General features: G+C 39.0%; 1 protein-coding gene and 1 non-coding gene across 10 annotated transcripts in view; one reads left to right on the top strand and one right to left on the bottom strand.

The window, feature by feature from the left end:
- NCOA6 (nuclear receptor coactivator 6) overlaps positions 1–20,932 on the top strand; it is a 102,362-nt gene that overhangs the window by 50,262 nt on the left and 31,168 nt on the right. For 6 of the 9 annotated variants that reach the window (XM_059406839.1, XM_059406838.1, XM_059406841.1 and 3 more), the window contains 5 exons: positions 2,757–2,912; positions 9,598–9,720; positions 16,151–16,279; positions 16,974–17,864; positions 19,903–20,049. In XM_059406839.1, coding sequence (XP_059262822.1) covers positions 2,757–2,912; positions 9,598–9,720; positions 16,151–16,279; positions 16,974–17,864; positions 19,903–20,049 — 1,446 coding nt within the window. The remainder of the gene's footprint in view (positions 1–2,756; positions 2,913–9,597; positions 9,721–16,150; positions 16,280–16,973; positions 17,865–19,902; positions 20,050–20,932) is intronic. The other 3 variants (XM_059406844.1, XM_059406843.1, XM_059406842.1) reach the window with 3 other exon arrangements.
- LOC132022869 (U6 spliceosomal RNA) lies at positions 15,902–16,008 on the bottom strand. Its single transcript, XR_009405760.1, has one exon. It is a non-coding gene; the product is annotated as a U6 spliceosomal RNA (small nuclear RNA).

The raw sequence follows: 20,932 nt of genomic DNA, 5'->3' as shown, positions 1-20,932 counted from the left end.
TACCTTAGTTTCTGTTTCTTTAATGTTTGAATTTCATTACCATTGTTTTTTAAATTGAAGTATTTTACATACAAATATAGACGACTTTGGATTTAGCTCCAGAAATGGAAAGATCTGATAACATTGAACTCTCTTTCCCTGCCGGTGATGAAAAGCAGCTGCTATTTGGGGCAGGCCCTCAACTCACACTGCTCCCCTGTGACCTCTTCATACATTTAGATTACCTGTCTTGGTCTTGTGGGCATTCGTTTTTTTTGAATTTTGGTTTAGATATTCTGCATCATTTTGGTTAACACAGTTTAACCCACTCTCATCAGACATAGTACAAAGCCTAGATTTTATTCCTTCCTTCCTTCCTTCCTTTCTCTTTCTTTCCTGAGAGAGAGAGAGAGAAGCATGGAGGGTGATGGAGAGGAATAAAGGATCTCAAGCAGACTACGCCCAGCATAGAACCCAACATGGGGCTCAGTCTCACCACCCTGAGATCACCGCCTGCACTGAAACCAAAAGCCGGACACTTAACTGACTCCACCACCAGGCACGCCTGGATTTTATCCTTTTATCACAAATCCTGATGTGATCAAGTGCTGATTAACTTTTTTAGGCTTGGTGGGTTTTTTTTTCTTCCTCTGAGATTTGATGTCAGGAGGGAGGCTGTCATTTTCTCAACAGTTTTTTTTCCCTGTGTGAAGCGTAGTATTAGAGAATTTAATGTGTTAAAAGTTGCAGTAATCCCCATCATTGTCATCATAATCATGGTCACAATATAATATAAGAGCTTTTCCAGGCTACAGCAGCATACATGTAATTAAATCTATATTATAATCGTAATATATCATATTACACAGAGGTAAGAGTGTCAATGAGCATGAATTTGATCTTTGCTCTTAATAACCCACATTTTTTCTTGGCTTAGATTGCTGAATCAGGGGCTCTTGGCTAGCTCAGTTGGTAGAGCTTTTGACTCTTGATCTCTGGGTTGCGAATTCAAGCCCCACAGTGGGCTTTAATTTTACATCAAAAAAATAAAAAATAAAACATACATAGCTAGATAGCTGAATCAGTTTATGGCTTTCAAATAAATTACCAAACCCAGATTTATGATGTTATCACCATATATTAGATGGTATTCTTGGTCCAAAAGTATTTTTTGTCAAATCTTTTCAAATATGATGGAAGTTTAAAAAACGTCTGAAAAAATATAACCACAATATAGGCAAGGAATTTTTTGGTAACCATATCACAAATAGATAATATCATAAGCAAATTTGATGTTTGTCTGGACTTTGTATAAGATTCTAGTACTCCTTAGATTGGGAGGAAGCCCTATAGCATCTGTACTCTGTGTAACCAAGATCCCTAGCTTCCTGTGTTTTGCTATTTGGAGGCATAAGTGTAATGGAAAGGAAGTTGACCTGAGAATCAGGGGTGGATGTTAATGCCATCTCTGATGCTGCTAGGTAACCACAGGATTCAAGGCAGAACACTTGCTTGACCTGTTTCCTCACCTGTAAAATAGACTTGAACTAAATATTGCCTAATCCTTTCTCAATTGCTTTGTATTCTCTAACTGCTCTTAGCAAGTTGTCTCTTTTTTACACATTAGAACAAAGGAACTCCATGTTTCAGTAAGTTAGACCTTTCAATGTCAGCCACTTTCATACTGATTTTGGAGCTGGAAGGGGCTTTAAGCAACATGCAGGCACTTTCTTCTATCTGTAGATATATCTGATTTTGACAACACATATACCTGTATGACCCATTTTCTTTATATTGTAATGTATATCTGAGTAGAAGATACCAAAGACTTCCATTTAGCCAAGTTCATAACAAAAGAGAAAATTATTTTGTCTGGGGTTGTTGAAAAAAGGTTTTTTTATCAGCTAACTGGGCCTACGATTTACTTTGAATCTGTAAAACACAATTACAAGCAACGTTAACCTCCTCAATTAACTTCTATCTCTTCTTTTAAAAACATGTCCTGAAGTTTGCATTGACTTTTTAGACTTGGTGAAATATAATGTTTTCATATCCTAACTGAAGCTTTGTTATGAAATTACATTGTTTTTCCCTTCAGTTCAGTATGCTTCGGTGAAAATTATATTCTTATTTAAAGCAGGAAGAACATTTAAAATCAAAGATAAAAATTTAAATTGAAGAATTTAAATTAGAAGAAATGATTTCTCCCTGTCTTTATGAATATCTTGCACAGAGATACTTGTTAATATTTAAAAATGAGTATGAACTGGCATAATCTGCATCCCATATTTTTTATAGAATTTTATTGAAATTTGAGACTTAAATGTTCTCATGATGCCAGTTCATAAACATTGAACTGAGGCCAGAAATAGACCCAAGTCTATTGATTTAAACTTATCTCTCTCTTCTTCTCTCTTATATTCCCTACTCCATCTTACTGCTTTCCATGTATTTAGTGCATCAGGTCCTGTGCTAGGTTTTTGGCATATATGTTCTCATATAGTACTCACAATGTCATACTGGTTTTAAAGAAGAGACGGGTTACTTTCAAAAAGGTTAAATAATTTGTTCATAACCACCCAGGTGCTAAGTGGTAAAGCTGGGATTAGATTTGAAATCTAGCTAATGCCAGAGACTAAGCTCTCACAGCTACTCCAAGCCAGTGCTCTGTCTTGTTCTTTTTTTTTTTTGGTTGGTTTGTCATATGTGGTGTGTGTTTGTCCCATTTCTGGTGGCGAAAAGACTACTAATATTATTCGCTTTCTTTCATGACCAAGAATCCAGCAAGCTAAAGGTACAGAAGGTGGAGCCCTGGAACAGTGTACGAGTGACATTCAACATCCCCCGGGAAGCAGCGGAGCGGCTCCGGATGCTGGCTCAGAGCAACAACCAGCAGCTTCGGGATCTGGGGATTCTCTCCGTCCAGATTGAAGGTGCCCTTCTGGACCCAAATCATAACAACAGCATAACGTAGCATGATTTTCTGTGCTGCCTTGTTGGTTCCTCTCATGTTTCAGAATGCCAAGTAACTCATGTAACCTGCACTTCACATCGCAACACCTTAGGATAAAGAGAAATTGATGCTTTGTCTGGGTCCTGATGCTTCAGCATCCACAGCCTCAGACTCCATTCCCTTGTCCGATTTTGTCTGTCTGTCCATCAAATTAGGATTTTACTGGCACCCTGACCAGTAACTGATTTGTCTTTTAAAGAATATCTAATTTCATTTGCTTCCTTCTACCAAATAAGCTTTAGTATTTATTTCTTTATTCATCTAACAGAGATTAGGAGGATTTGAATGGTCCTTTTGTAGCAGTATTCATTTTTCAAATATTTTGCCAGAGTGGTCTTTTCAAAATGAAAATATGCTGCACACACACACACACACACACACACACAAACATGCACGAAACCCACCCCCACTATGGCTTGCTGCTGTTTACAGAATGAGGACTAAACTTACCATGAGTTATCTCATGGCCTTGTGTGGTCTGACCTCTACCCTTCTTATCCAGTCTTAACTCATACAACTCTCCTCCTTGCTGTCTGTTCATGCCTCTGCAGCTTTCTTCTGGTTCCTTGAAAATGCATTTCTTCCTCCTGCCGCAGGCCCTTTGCATTTATGTTTTCTCCATATGGAATGTTGTCCCTTACCATTTCCCCTTCCCTTAGTTAACACCTACTCAAGCCTTCAAGGGTCAGCTTAAATCTTCTTGAGGATATATTTTCTGAATTCCTTGATGAAGTCAGTGTCCTTTATGTGCTCTCACAAAAGTCTGTTTTTTTCTTTTAGATCATTTATGTAATGCTTTCATCAGAACAATTATTTGACTGTTGTTTTATTCTCCCCTAGACGGCAGGCTCCAGTAGGGCAGAGACCATGTCTGATTTTGTTCATTGTTGTAGTTCTGCTTGCCTGGAACATGTTAGGTTCCTTAGTAAACAGATGTTGAATGAAAACAAGGAAAGCACGCACAGAATAGCACCACTTTGCTTGAGCACTTGGCATACCATGATCGGTATAATATGGTCCTTGCTGTTATGAACTCAGAAGAAGCTCCTGACCTTGGTGAGGGAGACAGACCGTGAGAGATACAAGTACCAGGTATGGGAGAACACAGAGGAGGTTAGAAAGGATTATGTGCATTTTGAAAAATGGGGTAAATCCCATCATTTGATAAACAAGGGAATAGTGGTTTAAAGAACAATCAGTCTATTGTGAAAAATGTTGGATTATTTAAAAGGACCCAGGAAAGTAAAATTAATCCATGGCAATCTAAAGGATATAGGATGAACTTAGTAAAGCAATTTTTGGCTACAATAAAACTATAGAGGCTGCTTATGTTTTATGGAACACGTAGTTGTTTCTTAAAAACTCTCATTTTTTTTAAAGATTTTATTTATTTATTTGACAGAGAGATAGAGATTACAAGTAAGCAGACAAGGGAGCCAGAGAAGCAGGCTCCCTGCTGAGCAAGGAGCCTGATGTGTTGCTCAATCCCAGGACCCTGAAACTGACCTGAGCCAAAGGCAGAGGCTTAACCCACTGGGCCACCCAGGCATTCCCTAACTTTTTTTTTTTTAGAATTTATTTATTTAGAGGCACCTGGGTTGCTCAGTCAGTTAAGCATCTGCCTTACTCAGAGAGCTCCCTCTGCCTGCTGCTCCCTCTGTTTGTGCTTGTATGCTCTCTCTCTCTCTGTCAAATAAATAAAATCTTAAAAAAAAAAAAATTTATTTGAGAGAGAGAGAGCATGGGGGAGGGAAGGGGGGGTAGGAGAAGCAGAGGGAGAAGCAGACTCCCCACTGAGCAGGGGAGCTCCATGCAGGGCTCAATCCCAGCACCCTGGGATCATGACCTGAGCTGAAGGCAGATGCTTAACTGACTGAGCCACCCAGGTGCCCCAAAACTCTAAATGTTTTATAGTCTCTCTTACCTATTTATGTGAGTTAAAAGGGCTTTGGGACTTTATGTTGTGGTGTTTTCTAATGGAAAAAGGAAACACCAGTTTCTTCTTTTAATCAGAGCTATTTCCTGTGAGTTCTTTTTAGAAGGATAAGGGGCTGCCCTTTATTGTTATAGCCATAAATTAAAGCATAAATACCATCAAAGAAGTAAAATAGATAATGTGTTTCAAGAAATTATGAAATTCATATATGGCAATGATTATCACATTACAGAAGAGAGTTCTTTAACTTTTAGGATACACATGTGTATCCCAGGTGATGTCCTTTTCTCCATACTCCCTCTGAATTTAGGCAAGATTGAAAGGGGTGGCAGCAGCTTTGCCTATGTGAAACTGGTAACAAGCTGATGTCTTAGTACATCGTAAGAGGAGATGTTGCCACTGCCATGGTGTCTGCTGCAGGGGTTCAGGGACAGGTTGTTCCCCAACAGCCTATTTTCCATTGAAGAATACTCTCTGTACCCTTCTTTCTTGAGTTTTGGCCAGGGAGTTGGGAAGACATCATTTTTGAGGACATTTTGTGATGCCTCTAATTCATTCATGGTGATTTAAAGCAGAGTCTGCAAACTTTTTCTGAATAAATTTTTTTGACTTTGTGGGCCCTAAGATCTCTGTCACAACAATTCCAGTCTGGTTGTGGTGCAACACAGCCATAAGCATATGTAAGTGAATAAACATGGATGTGTTCTGGTAACACTTTAATTATACAGCAGCAGGCTGGGTTGGGCTCATAGGCCGTGGTTTGCTGACCCCTAATCAGCGAGCTTGGGAGCCTGCAGTGAACTTCACATGTGTTTCTTTGATATCAGTTAGCTTATATGCAGTTGACAAATAGGGGAATGATAGCACTAGAATGTGCAAATTCTGTCTATTCATATAAAGAAGGTAAGGGAAGCTGAAATAGTAGAAACAGGATGATTATCAGGAAGAAAACAACAGACAAGCTTAGCTGCTGCATAGGTGGGAGTCCTTTCAGTTCCATTTTAAGATAATTAAGAATCAGAATTGACACTCAGATACCTTTCTTCAGAGGTGCACCCCCAGACTAGCATGGCTCCTGGCTTGTGACAAGTTTCACGTCCTCCTGTGCCTGCTTTAATGGCAGCCCCACTGGCTCTGAGCTCTTTTGCTTCTGCATTATCTCAGCACCTGTGACCAGGCATTGCCACTGTAAATGTTTCTTTTCTTTCTTTCTTTCTTTTTTAAAGATTTATTTATTTATTTATTTATTTATTTATTTGACAGAGATCACAAATAGGCAGAGAGGCAGGCAGAGAGAGAGGAGGAAGCAGACTCCCCGCGGAGCAGAGAGCCCATGGTGGGACTTGATCCCAGGAACCTGGGACCATGACCTGAGCAGAAGGCAGAGGCGTTAACCCACTGAGCCACCCAGGCACCCCTGTAAATGTTTCTGGATATGTTGTCTCCACCAGTTACTATTTTTATTAGAAAAGCCACATAGGTTTTGAGTTGGTTCCAACAACACTGTTTTTTTCCTGTAAAATCTGTAATTTTCAGTGTGAGACTTTACGGAATGTGGGATTTTCCAGCAATGCATTCATCATATAGAAAAATGCGTGTAATTCTTTGTAAAGTTATGAGATGACAACTCATAATATATTCAATAAATAGCTAATGAGTATTAGACACTGTTCTGTGTCTTAAGGATATAATTAGGGTCACCATACAATTTATCATCTAAATTGACACTTTTGAGAGTAAAAAGGGTGCTATTAATAACTCTCCTCGAACAACGGGTATAAAGGAACTAGGGCAGATTTATGGTTACTTTTATATGGGGATGGGGAAAACAGACAAGAAATCAAGTGAATGAGTGCTCTGAAGAAATAATATGTTCTGATAAGGGTGACCTACCCTTGGATAAGACAATTGGAGAAGGTCTTTAGGGGCCTGCGACACTTAATTATATTTACATGAAAATTGAGAAGTTGGCTTATGTGAAGACAGCAGGAGAACTGTTGTAAGCAGAGGGAACAACAAATACAAAGGCCCTGAGGTGAGAAGCAGCTTAATTTGCTGTGCCTAAGAAACTAAAAAAAAAATAAAGAAACTAAAAAAAGGTCACTGAGGCTGAATCCTTATTATTGAAGGAGAAAATAGTGTAGTTGAGATTAGAGAGGTAGGCAAGAGCCGCATCTGGGCTGTTAAATATGTCAGCTATCAGCCATATGTGGCTGTTGAGCACTGGATGTGTGGCTAGTTCAAACTGACATGTGCTGTAAGTAAAATACATAGTGAATTTTGAAGACTTAGCACTCCCAGAAAAGAACGTAAAATAGTTCATTAGCTTTTTGTATTAGTTACATGTTGAAATAATAGATGTACTGAGTTAAATAAAATATATTATAATTAATTTCACCTGTGTTTCTTTTTTTTTTTTTTTTAAAGATTTTATTTATTTATTTGACAGAGAGAAATCACAAGTAGATGGAGAGGCAGGCAGAGAGAGAGAGGGGGGGAAGCAGGCTCCCTGCCGAGCAGAGAGCCCGATGCGGGACTCGATCCCAGGACCCTGAGATCATGACCTGAGCCGAAGGCAGCGGCTTAACCCACTGAGCCACCCAGGCGCCCCTCACCTGTGTTTCTTAACCTTTTTACTGCAGCTTCTAGAAAATTTAAAATGATATGTGTGGCTCATATTATATTTCTGTTGAACAGCACTGGACTAGGTAGATCATTTAAGGCCTTTATATCCTGTGTAGAGGGGTTTGGCTTTAATTGTTACAACAGCAGGAAGGAATGGAGCAATTTGAAGCAGAGAACTGACATGATCTGATGTCTATTTCAAGAAGAATACTCTTTGGGGGCGCCTGGGTGGCTCAGTGGGTTAGGCCTCTACCTTCAGCTCAGGTCATGATCTCAGGGTCCTTGGATCGAGTCCTGCATCGGGCTCTCTGCTCAGCAGGGAGCCTGCTTCCTCTTCTCTCTCTCTCTGCTTGCCTCTCTGCCTACTTGTGATCTATCTCTGTCAAATAAATAAAATCTTAAAAAGAAAAGAATAATACTCTTTCTGCTTACAGTGTCTTAGCAAGTTTGGTATATTAATAGTTCCTTCCATTTGTTGGAAACCGCCAAGATCTGTAATCTCTTTTTCTTTCATTCCTGTCTCCTATAGGCAATTTAGAGTATCATATAGCCCCTGGAAATTGGTCCCTTAGTAGGATGCTTGTGTCCTATGTCCAGTCTACCTGTCTATTGAATATAAATACCCAATACAAAACGGTAACTTTATCAGTGACAAGACAGAGGAAGCTACTGTGTCCTCATTAGTTTCCTGCTTTCTCATCTGGCTCAACCAGGACCCCACAATATGGAATGATGCTGGAAAGATACCAATCAGTGCAATGCCTTAGCCACCGGCTAGCTATACTTCTATCTATCCACAAGGTGGTGCTGTCATCCAGAGTAACAATAGTCAAAATTTTTGGATTAAGTGCAGGAAGTATCCTGAAATTTCTTTTTATCACTAAACCAAGTAAAATTTATGTTATCTCTAAGTTTAGAGTTACTCTAATTAATTGGAACAGTTATATTGATGTTACCTACCGGAATATTATGAGGTTCAAATGAGATAAAATCTTGTAAGCATTAAAAACTCTACAGGCATGCCTGGGTGGTCTGTCATTTAAAAGTCTGCCTTCAGCTCAGGTCATGATCAGGCTCCCTGATCATCATCAGGGAGTCTGCTTCTCCCTCTTCCTTCTACTACCCTAAGGTCCCCCACCCCTGGCAGTTGTGTGCTCTTTCTCTCTCTTTCACTTTCTCCCAAATAAATAAATAAAATCTTGAGAAAATAAAAATAGGGTCACCTGGGTGGCTCAGTCAATTAAGCTTCTGCCTTTGACTCAGGTCATGATCTCAGGGTCCTGGGATCAAGTCCCGCATCAGCCTCCCTGCTCAGCAGAGAGTCTGTCTGCTCTTCCTCTCACTCTGCAGCTCTCCCTGCTTGTGCTCTCTTACTCTCTTTCTCTCTCTGTGTCAAATAGATAAATAAACTCTTTAAAAAAATAATAAAAATTAAAACTCTATACAAATGTTTGTCTTATCATTAGATGCTGTAAGAGTTTCAATCTATCTACTCTTCATTGTATTACCATCTCTAATGGGTATCTCTTTATATTACAGTTTTTGAAAGGGAAATGGTATTTTGCTCACAAATACTACAGTGTCCCTGTACCATCTGTACTATCATATGTTCTTTATCCATTTAACCTACTTCTGTCTCTACCTTCTGATTGTAAATTCCTGAAAGGTAATCTAGGATTTTGAGAATTTTTGAGAACATTTTCTTCCTTCTCACACATAGACACACATGCACACTTGCACATACTGTGAGCAGTTGAAAATACACATTCAGAGTTACAAGCTGTCTCCTGACACCATACATCATTAGTGATTGCCCATCTGCTGTAATGTAAGGATTGAATATGTTCTCTGTGTGCGTCCTGTAAGTAAACCTGCTCAGGTGAAGTTGAAGGAAGATCTGTATTGTATTGCACTTACCCTTTCTCTGAAGGTAAACTTACATAATTCTTCAAAAACACAGAAAACTGAAGTCTTGTATACCTATTTTTAAGCCACATTTGCATCTTATCCTGATGGTTTCCTTTTTATAACCTGTCATTTTCAGGGGAAGGTGCTATCAACCTAGCTTTGGCTCAGAACCGAAGCCAAGATGTGAGAATGAATGGACCCATGGGAGCAGGAAATTCCGTTAGGATGGAGGCTGCATTTCCCATGGCAGGTGGTCCAGGTGAGATCTCCCACTCAATTATATGACATTTTACTGGTTTGCTTTTTTCCCTTTATTTGCTAATGTATGATCATTTGGGTCCTGCAAAATAGATGGGGGTTTCTCGTACATCTCTGTTTTCTGGTTTAGGAAAGCAAGATTTAAATCACTCTTAGGAGGGTAGAGTCAGAGCATGGCCTCATGCTTAAAGGTAGATAGATGAGCACTGAGCTGTGCAGCAACTTTTATTGTGTTCCTTTTGTAGGACATGACCTCTGCTTAGTGTTGGAGATAGAAATGAATAAAATATTTTCTACCCTCAGAAGTTTATAGCATAGTAGAGAATGTAGCTTTTCATCTCCCACTTTTCTCTGAGGCTGAGAATCTGTGAGCTGAGTTCTTGTGTGCTTACGTGGAATCTGAAGAAATATGTGGAAGAATATGTGTTTTTAGGTACTTAGAATTTGAGAGGGCTATAAATTATTTGCTAACTTTTCCAGTAAACTGAAATTTCTTCTTTAGAGATTGAACTCAATAGTCTGTGAATCACAAAATATTAGAATTGAGTTGGTTCTTGGGGCACCTGGGTGGTTCAGTCAGTTAAGCATCTGACTCTTGATTTTAGCTCAGGTCATGATCTCAAGGTTGGGAGATCAAACACCGTGCATCGGGCTCTGCACTGGGAATGGAGCCTGCTTGGAATTCTCTCTGTCTCTGCCCTCCACTCCCAAAAGAGAAAAGGAATTGAGTTGGCTCTCATTTATTTTATTTTTTATTTTTTTGGTGAGTCCCAAGCTTTATTTTTTAAAACAATTTTTACTAATTTTTCAAGTTCAGTTAATTAAGATATAATGTATTACTAGTTTTGGAGGTAGAGATCAGTGATTCATCAGTCTTCTATAATAGCCAGTGCTTGTTATTTCATGTGCCCTCTTTACTGTCCATCACCCAGTTACCTCCTCCCCTCCAGCAACCTTTCTATCTCCCTCCCCTCCAGCAATCCTCAATTTGTTTCTTATGATTAAGAATCTCTTATGGTTTGTCTACCTCTCTAATTTTGTCATTATTTTTCCCTTTCTTACCCTATGACCCTCTTTTTTGTTTCTTAAATTCCACATATGAGTGATATCATATAATATTTGTCTTTCTCTGACTGACTTATTTTGGTTAGCATCCATGTTCCATCCATGTTATTGCAAATGGCAAGATTTCATTTTTTGATGGCTGAATAGTATTCCACTGTATATATAACACCACATCTTCTTTATCCATTCATCTGTCAATGGGCTCTTTCCATAGTTTTACTTTCGTGAACTTTGCTGCTATAGACGTTGGGGCGTTTTGGTAGTTTATACATCTCTAGGAATGCATCCATTTCTTCCAGATTGCCTAATTTGTTGGCAAACAGTTGCTTATAATGTGTTTTTATAATTGTTTGTAATTCTTCAGTGTTGGTTATGATTTGTCCTCTTCTACTCATTTTATTTATTTGGGCCCTTTCTCTTTTCCTTTTGATAAATCTGGCCAGGAGTTTATCAATCTTATTAATTCTTTCAGATAACCAACTCCTAGTACTGCCTCTTATTCTCTTTTTTGAGGTGAGTTTTTCTGTCTTGTCATTCTTGCAGAAAGTGGTTGCTTTTCTATTTGTAGAGTTGTAGCTATCCTTTTCTTAAATCTCCAGTTGAGTTAACAAGTGTACAGAATGATTTGACAGCTATCTAGCTGAATTCCTGGGACCAAACAAAACTAAGGTCACCTTCTCCTCCCCCATCTTGGATTCTCAGTCCCAAACTTTAAATCTCCCATAGGACTTGCTATTCCCTCCCTTTCCACCTCTCGAGCTGGCTCTCATTTAAAGCTGAGGGAACTTCAGGGGTGCCTGGGTGGCTCAGTCGGTTAAGCATGACCTTCAGCTCACATCATGATCCCAGGGTCCTGGGATGGAACCCTGTGTTGAGCCCCCTGCTCAGCGGGGAGTCTGCCCCTCCCCCATGCATGCACATGCTCTCTCACTTACTTCTCTTGAATAAATAAATCTTTAAAAAAAAAAAAAAAAAAGCTGAGGAAACTCTGGAGCTCACAGAAAGGAAGTAGTTTGCCCAGGGTCAAGTAGCAGTGGCCTAGTATCACAGACCTAACACCGAGTCCAATATTCTTTTCACTGTAGTAGTGGCTTTCAAACTTTTTCTGCTGCAGGACCTTCTATTCAACTAAACCAGAAAAGCACAGCCACTCTGGTTGAAGCATAGTAACCTCCTGAAACTATACCCAGTCATTCACCTCCCCTCGTACCAGATAGCTCTTGAAGAAATACAGAAGAATGGAGAGCATCGATTTATAAAGCCATTGTTCTGAACTGTAGCTAAAGACTTGGCCGTATAAAATTGAAACTATAAGTCTTATCCTAATAGTACCATTCTCTGGTTACTTCAAGGTAATCGCTGTACCTCTCCAAGCAGCAGTTCTTCACCTAAACAAGTGAGATAATAATGCCTTCAGTCTTTTGAGCTCATGCTTGAAGGTGGATCAGCCCTGAGCCCTGAAGCTGATGTTTGCAGAGTTCCTATTATATGTCAGGACCTGTGCAATTGGGCTGTTATGGAATGCTGCATAGAAGGTGTACACTACCAATTTGGTATCTATAGTAGAGGGTCAGTAGTTAGAGTTCTCCACTGAAGTCTGAGCATTTGGTATTGTGGTAGCTTGATGAGAGATAATGATGCTATTGCTAGTGCTAAAGAACCAGAGTGGGAAGAGTCTGGCCAAGTTGCATATAGTTAGTGAAAGAATAGCTCTAGGATTAGGAGGACCAATAGAGAGAATGGCTGAAATTTTTCCAAAATTGGTGAAAGATGTGAATCCTCAGAAATCCTGAGAAGGTAAATAAAAATAAATCCATGTTTGACACAAAATTGTAAGGGTGTCGAGCATGAAAAAAGCAAAGAGAATGTTAAAAGCAACTCAGAAGACCAATTTTTTACAAACAAAAAGCTATCAGATCACAGCTGATTTCTCAGCAGCAACACTGAAAACCAGGAAATGTTGGAACAGTATTTTCAAAGTGATGAGAGAATAATTGACAGCCTAGAATATTAAGCCTACCTATACTATAAAGAGTATTATAAAATAAATACATTTTTGAAGACACTGAATGAAGGTACCATTAATAGACTCTTGCTAAATGAACTGCTCAAGAATCTACTTCAGGAAGAAGAAAATTGAACCTAAGATGGAAGAAATAAGATCTAAGAAGGAGTGGTGAGCTAAATGGTAAACATTGGGTAAATCTAATAAGTATTGACTCATTTAGCAATAATGATCACATGTTTAGACTTTTTAAGTCAAGTGTGTCTGTTGACAAAAGATATTAAAATAATAGAGGGGTGCCTGGGTGGCTTAGTCAGTTAAGTGTCTGCATTTGGCTCAGGTCGTGATCTTGGGGTCCTGGGATCAAGCCCCATATCACATCACATAGGGCTCCCTGCTCAGTGGGGTGTCTGCTTCTCCCTCTGCCCCTCCCCCTGCTGGTGTGTGCTCACATGCACTGTATCAAATAAAATCGCTAAAAATAAAATAATAGAAATAAAGTGTATAACTTCTAAGTTAGTAGTAGAGGGGTAGAAAGGAAGGGTATGTTGGAAAAAAATCCAATAATCAGGCAAATTAGGAAAACAGCATAGAAAAAAGTAGGAAAACACTGTAGAAAAAGAAAGAGTAAAAAGCAGAGGTATCAAAAAAAAAAGAAGGGAAATCAAAATATATCAGCAATTAATAATAAAGGTAAATATATTGTGAACACTGATAAAGAGACAGTGATTAATCAGATTGAATAATCTCAGATCTAGTTATGTGCTCCTACAGGAAGCACATAAAACTTGAGGATTTGATTCATAGTTAAAAGAATGGAATAAAAGATAATCCAGGTGAATATTAACCAAGAAAAGGGGCATAAGGGTATTTTTATCAGATAAAACAGCAAGATAAAAAGCATTACTGAGGATAAATAGGGCCACTTTATGATGTAAAAGGAAATGATCAGGAAGACAGTTAAACTTTTATTACAAACTAATTATTAATTACTTAATAATCTAGTCTCAAAATATATGTGAGGTAAAATTGGACAGGATTGTATGGGGATATCACACCTTAGGGGGGATATTAACACACCTATGTTATTAATTGATGTATTGAGCTGATTTTGGAAATTAGTAAGGATAATGCTTGCTTGAATAACCTAAGTAGAGTAGATTGATATAATGGAGGAGATACGTAGAAACCATGCACTAATAATTCAAAAATTCTTAGTCTTTTCAAGCATAAATGGAATATTTATACAAATTGACGTGTATTTTGCTAAAATCAATTTTCGGTAAATACTAGATATTGGTATCACACAGATCATGTTCTCTGACCACAGTACAATTAAGTCATTGGCAAAAACAAAAAAACAGCTAACTAAAAATATACCGTGTTTTTGGTAAATTTAAAATACATTCTGAATATCCCTGGTTTTTTCAAAGCAACCATGATAGACAGCAAAAAATGTCGAAAATGGAATATTGAAAATAGTATGTATCAAAATTTGTGAGATGTAGCCAGTATGGCACGTGGAAGAAAATTTAAGCCCTCAGAAAACTGTGTCAGAGGAGAACATGGATTGAAAATTAAGTTAATTAAGTGTCTGGCCTAAAAATTGGGAAGAAGAATAGCAGAGTAATAATAATTTAGGAGGAAAGAAATAATTAAGATAAGAGCAGAGATAAGTAAAGTATTAAAAACAAAACAAAACAAAATGGAACAAAGTAGGAAAACCAAAGATGTTTCTTTGAAAAAAAAAAAAACAATTAAAACTGATGAACATGGTGAAAAAAAGAGAAGGAAGGCATAAGCAATGTAAAGAAGGAGAAAAGTGTGTACTTCAAAAGGGTAGATTTTATAATATATGAATTATATTTTTTAAAATGGGAAAAGTTGTAAATAACTTCATGCTGATAAATTTTAAAGCATCAGCTAATTAACAATTTTCTTGAATATATAATTTAACCAAAACTGATGTAAGGAAACTTAAAATAATAGAGGGGTGCCTGGGTGGCTCAGTCAGTTAAGTGTCTGCATTTGGCTCAGATGTGATCTTGGGTCCTAGGATCAAGCCCCATATCACATCACATAGGGCTCCCTGCTCAGTGGGGTGTCTGCTTCTCCCTCTGCCCCCACCCCTGCTGTTACAAAAACCTGTAACTACTTAAGAAATTGAAATAATTAAAAATTTGTCTCCCTATAAATCAATTAGTATAACTCACAGGCCCAGATAGTTTTATAGGTGAGTTTACTAAACAACTAAAGAATAGATACAGATTAATTCTTCCAGAGCATAGACAAAGAAGAAAGATGCTCTCCAGCTATTTTTTGAAGTTATTTTAATCTTGATGCCAAAAATCAAAGAGACATGAAGAGATGATCATGTCTTATTAATATGGATGCTAAATCCCAAGAGGTCTAATAGTATGGAAGTTAGAAGGATATGGAACAAGAGTAGTTCTCAGACTGCCAGTTGGAACATAAATTCACATAATCGCTTTTTTTCCCACTCTTTTTAAAGTTTATTTATTTAAAAAAATCTCTGCACCCACCCCATGGAGCTTGAACTCACAACCCGAGATCTGGAGTCTCACACTCTTCCCACTGAGCCAGCCAGGCATCCCTGGTGTAACCATTTTTGAGAGCAGTTTGCCAATATCTAATAAAATAGAAGATGCTTTATACTTAAAACCTAGGAATTTGGAGTATATAGTCTGAAGACATGTCCACAAGAATACATGACACTGCAGAATTGTAAGAATGAAAATTGGGGTGGGGGAGGGAGAACCTTAACTCTTCATTAGCAGAATGAATGTATGGGTTCCATAAAATGGATCACTATTATAGCAGTCAAGATGGATGGATCTCAGAACGTAATATTAAGGGGAAAAGGAAACTGAAGAAGACAGAGTATGATGCCACTTATACAGAGATTAAAAGTGTACAAAAAATGCTGTGTAGTTTACCTACATATGTAATAAAGATAAACATGCATGGAACTATTAATCCCAATTAAAAGGTAAGAGAGAGGGAATAGAATGAGATTGGGAAGAGGTAGGGGGCTTCTGCTGTATCTACTTACGTATCTGAAGGGAATGGGGGAGATTTTTTTTTTTTTTTTTTAAATATGGAATGCTTCACGAATTTGCGTGTCATCCTTGCGCAGGGGCCATGCTAATCTTCTCTGTATCGTTCCAATTTTAGTATATGTGCTGCCGAAGCGAGCACAAGGAATGGGGGAGATTTTAACAAAGTAAATGATGGGTACAGAAATTTTCTGTATCTTTTTACATTCTTGAAATATTTTATTTAAAAACAAATGTTGTACCAATTCCAGTACTCTATTCTAGGGATTTTCTTTTTCCTTCAGGATTAATAAGGATGACGAGCCCTGCCACTGTTATGATCCCACAGAATGTAAATGTGTCATCTTCCATGATGGCACCAGGCCCCAATTCAGAGCTGCAGCCCAGGACTCCTCGCCCTGCTTCTCAGTCAGGTAATGACCTCCAGTCTTTGTGGTTTGAAGAGGCTGGAACTCTTTGCAGATATCATTACAAAATTCAGCTATCTTAGATATCAAGTTCTTAACTGCCCAACTTAAATGCCACCTTCTTTATGAAAGCTCCACTATGTCTTCAAGCTAAAAGTCATCATTTCCTCTAAAAATTTCTCATTCTCTTATCAATTATAACCCAACATTCCTAAAAATGCAATCCTTCAGCTACATAGTCCTGCAGGATACTTCATGGCAGAGAATTCTGTAATAAATTTCGTAAATGCTTCATGCTTTATCCTTCCTCTTAGAGATTCACAGTTAACCTCTTGGAGACGCTAAAAGTCCTGCAGTGAAGAAGCCCTTCTAAGCTGGTTAGGTTCAATTGTTCCCCAAACCTAACTGACTATATTTTATTTTGTTATTTTGTTTTCTTGTAACGCTAATGACTGAAGAAGTTCCTCCAGGATATGCTTTGGAAAATACTGCTCTCCACATTTTATTTTTGGCTCTTTTACCCACTTTTGAACCATAAGCTCTTTCTAGACAATACTTACCTTTCTGTCACCTTGTTATGTTGCTTTGCATATAGAAGGTGCTAACAAGCATCTCATTGAAGGAACCAGGAGATTTACTACTGCTGTAGGATCTAGGTTGCAGTAATTTAATTATTGCTTTGTTAACTGTCTTTAAACAGATGCAATGGATCCACTCCTCTCTGGGCTCCATATACAGCCACAGAATCACCCCTCAGGATCTTTAGCTCCCCCGCACCACCCAATGCAGCCTGTCCCTGTGAACAGACAAATGAACCCAGCTAATTTTCCCCAGCTGCAGCAGCAGCAGCAGCAGCAGCAGCAGCAGCAGCAGCAGCAGCAACAGCAGCAGCAGCAGCAGCAGCAGCAGCAGCAGCAGCTACAGGCAAGACCCCCACAGCAACATCAGCAGCAACAGCCACAGGGAATTCGAACCCAGTTTACTGCCCCAACTCAGGTGCCTGTTCCTCCAGGCTGGAACCAGCTGCCTTCTGGAGCCCTTCAGCCTCCTCCAGCCCAGGGTTCTCTGGGCGCAATGACTGCAAGCCAAGGGTGGAAGAAGGCTCCCTTGCCTGGCCCAATGCAACAGCAACTCCAGGCAAGACCATCCTTAGCCACGGTACAGACACCTTCCCACCCTCCCCCTCCATATCCCTTTGGCAGCCAGCAGGCCTCACAAGCCCATACAAACTTTCCTCAGATGAGCAACCCAGGCCAGTTCACAGCTCCTCAGATGAAGAGCTTGCAGGGAGGGCCCTCCAGGGTCCCAACCCCCCTGCAGCAGCCCCACCTCACCAACAAGTCTCCTGCCTCCTCACCCTCCTCCTTCCAGCAGGGATCCCCTGCATCCTCCCCAACGGTTAACCAAACTCAGCAGCAGATGGGACCAAGGCCACCTCAAAATAACCCACTTCCCCAGGGATTTCAGCAGCCTGTCAGCTCTCCCGGTCGGAATCCTATGGTTCAACAGGGAAATGTGCCACCTAACTTCATGGTGATGCAGCAGCAACCACCAAACCAGGGGCCACAGAGTTTACATCCAGGCCTAGGAGGTGAGGAACACTGAAGCTATTTGTGTTGGTAAATTTACTGGAGATAGATCTTAATAGAACTTCAATCTTTAGAGTTAATGGAGGGAGGATGTAATTTTTTGACTTTGTGGATGTAGTGGTGACACTTAATATAACTTAGTTAACTTGATACATTATGCAGCATCTTACTGATTACATTTACGCTAGCCCTCTGGATAAAAATGCAGGTAAAATTCAATATAGAAATTTCCATTTTGTTTTTCAAATTATTTTTGCTTGATCTTGGACTAATAAATTAAGATGTCCAGAAGAAACATGCATTGTATTAACTTAAACTTCTCAGCTGTTGGAAAAAAAAGTAAGAGTGTGCAGTAGAGCAAAAATGAAAAAATAAATACAGGGTCTTTTGGGGAAAAGTCCCTTCAAGTTTCCAATTTTGATAATCTTAGTAAAGTAGTAAGCATGGTATTTGTTAAATTTGATTAAAGTGTTAAAGGGGAATAAGTTCAGAAATCATTGACTTTTATAATTTTATAATGCCAATGCCTGCTCCTTAGAGAGGGAGTTCCACCAGTTATACCTAAAGGAGATTTATTTATTTATTTTGTAAGGTGCCTCTTGTATGAAGAAAAAGCAATGGAGCTTAATGTGTGAGAGGTAAAACGATTACAGTAAAACTTATCCATCTCCATGTTTATTATTTATTCTTATTAATCATTGATCTAGTGCACATGAATGTGCTTGGAGCTTTTCAGTAAGGTATAGAGAGTATCAGTAATACTGTCATCTGATAAACATGTCCCCACCAAAAGACACCCATTGCCTACCCAGAAAAAACCCCTTGCATCTTTATCTTTAGTGCAGCATAGCAAAGGCATGTTCTCATAGTTTCTGGTGAAATTAAGTTGCTCATCAGTCTTTTCACTCTCTTGTAATTAATTTTGCTGACTTGCAGGCTATAATATTTGAATCCTAAGAAGTTTTTAGAAAATGCAAGAATGTTTCAGCTCCAAATTCACTGTTCTGGGCATGTAGCTCTGGATCAGTGGAAGCGGGGTAGTCCCTCCTACAAATGTGATTACTGATTTAATTACAGTGGAAGTATGCAAATGGAGGCTTGTCACTGCTAAGGAAAGGACAAGTGTATATTTGTTTACACAGTGTTTTCAGGACATTGAAATTTGGTCCTTAAAAATAAATGGACTAATACAAAATTTTTTAAGTGAGCTTTAGGTCTTGATGCTTTCATAGAGCAGATGATGTGCTCACCTAGGTGATCTGGCCACATCAAGGCCTGTGTTATAAACAATGAGTGGGTTCTGAGATCCTCCTTCTTACAGATCTGTTTTCTGAAATTAAACTTTCCTATAAGAGGAAGTAATATGTTCGTAAGATTCCATTAGAGCACGGCTTTTGGTACCATAGCTGTCGGAATTACAGCAAACCTTAAAAGGGGAAGGCATGATGATAATTTAATATAGCCTCACTTGGAAGCTCCTATGGATTGTTTCTAATTTCCTGTCTCTTCCCAAGAGATAAGCACAATATTCGGGGAAATTTCCACAAAAGAGATTGTCATCCATTTCCTTCAATGGAAAAAAAAATCACCTGTCATTAGTATCAGGACCCAGCTCTTTGTTTTATAGCATCTCTGATCAATTTGTTTGAATATGAGAGAATTTAGCATATTCGTTTGGTGCCTATGTTAAAGTATGTAAAGTTTTGGGGTCTGTTGTATTATAGTGAAAAGTGAGCCCTAAACCTTGCTGTGACGTGGCCCTCAGATCACATTTAGGGAGCAGATTGCCATCTCTTCCTTGGCATGTTCTAAGTGTAAATTTTTTAGTATTTCTTTTTCATTTTGACAATGCTCATGTAAGAGATTGTGTTGATTTTTTTAACCATCTTTCCCAACCTTATTATTAAAGATCCTACCAGTGTGACAGAGAAAGCTAAGCCAGTGGAGACTTCATGCAGCTCATCCTTCCTTATTCATTCCACATCTAAGCAAGAGTATAAATTTGCTAGGTAACTGCCTTACTCATTGTTTTCTATTAAGGAATGCCTAAACGCCTCCCACCTGGCTTCTCAGCAGGACAGGCCAATCCGAACTTTATGCAAGGTCAGGTGCCTTCGACCACAGCAACCACCCCTGGGAATTCAGGAGCCCCTCAGCTGCAAGCAAATCAAAATGTCCAGCATGCAGGTTTGTTTTCTGTGCTTTATTCGGCCAGCATTTATTGAGCATTGTGTGCTAGATACCGTGATAGGCAATAAGAATATATGGATAAGTATAAATCCTGGCCCTTTCCCTTAATCTCAAACCAAAATTATTCTTAAAGGGCAATAACTGATACGGCAAATGTAGGTACAGTGTCTTGGGAACCTAAAAGCACCTACGGAAAGAAAATGGAACTTGAGGGGCACCTGGGTGGTGCAGTCGGTTAAGCATCTGCCTTTAGCTCAGGTAATGATCCCAGGGTCCTGGGATGGAGTCCCACATTGGGCTCCCTGCTCTGCAGGGAGGCTGCTGGTCCTTCTCCCTGACTTGTGCTCTTTAGCTCTCTCTCTGTATCTTTCCAATAAATAAACAAAATCTTAAAAAAAAAAAAAATAGAAGAAGAAGAAAAGAAAAATGAAACCTGAGTTTGAGCAGGGATCAGCGGTTTTTTTTCTGTAAAGGACTCCAGGTAGTAAAGATTTCAGTCTTTCCAGATTATATAGTCACTATTGCAACTACTTAACTCTGCTGTCATAGCACAAAAGTAGCCATTAACAATATGACAAATGAGCATGGCAGTGTCCCAAACACTGTTTATTTAGAAACTGGCAGTTGATTTGGCCCATGGGCCATAGTTTTCCAGCTCCCAAGTTAATAAAAGGGCAAAAGACATTTCTGGCAAAGGAAACTATAGGTATAGAAGCACAGAGGCACATGGCATTTTGGAGGAACTGCAACTTTTTAAATCTAACTGCAGTACATATTAGCTTTGTTTATGCAGAATGTTTAAATTCTGGTTTACAATGTAGTGTTTGAAGGCCAGACTTCAATCAATAATAGATTTAATGCCAACAGTGTATTGTTTATA

This window comes from Mustela nigripes, chromosome 7 (genome assembly GCF_022355385.1).
Source record: "Mustela nigripes isolate SB6536 chromosome 7, MUSNIG.SB6536, whole genome shotgun sequence".
Lineage (NCBI taxonomy): Eukaryota > Metazoa > Chordata > Mammalia > Carnivora > Mustelidae > Mustela > Mustela nigripes.
Note: the sequence above shows the minus strand (reverse complement) of the source record. Positions and strands in the feature narration are given on the sequence as shown.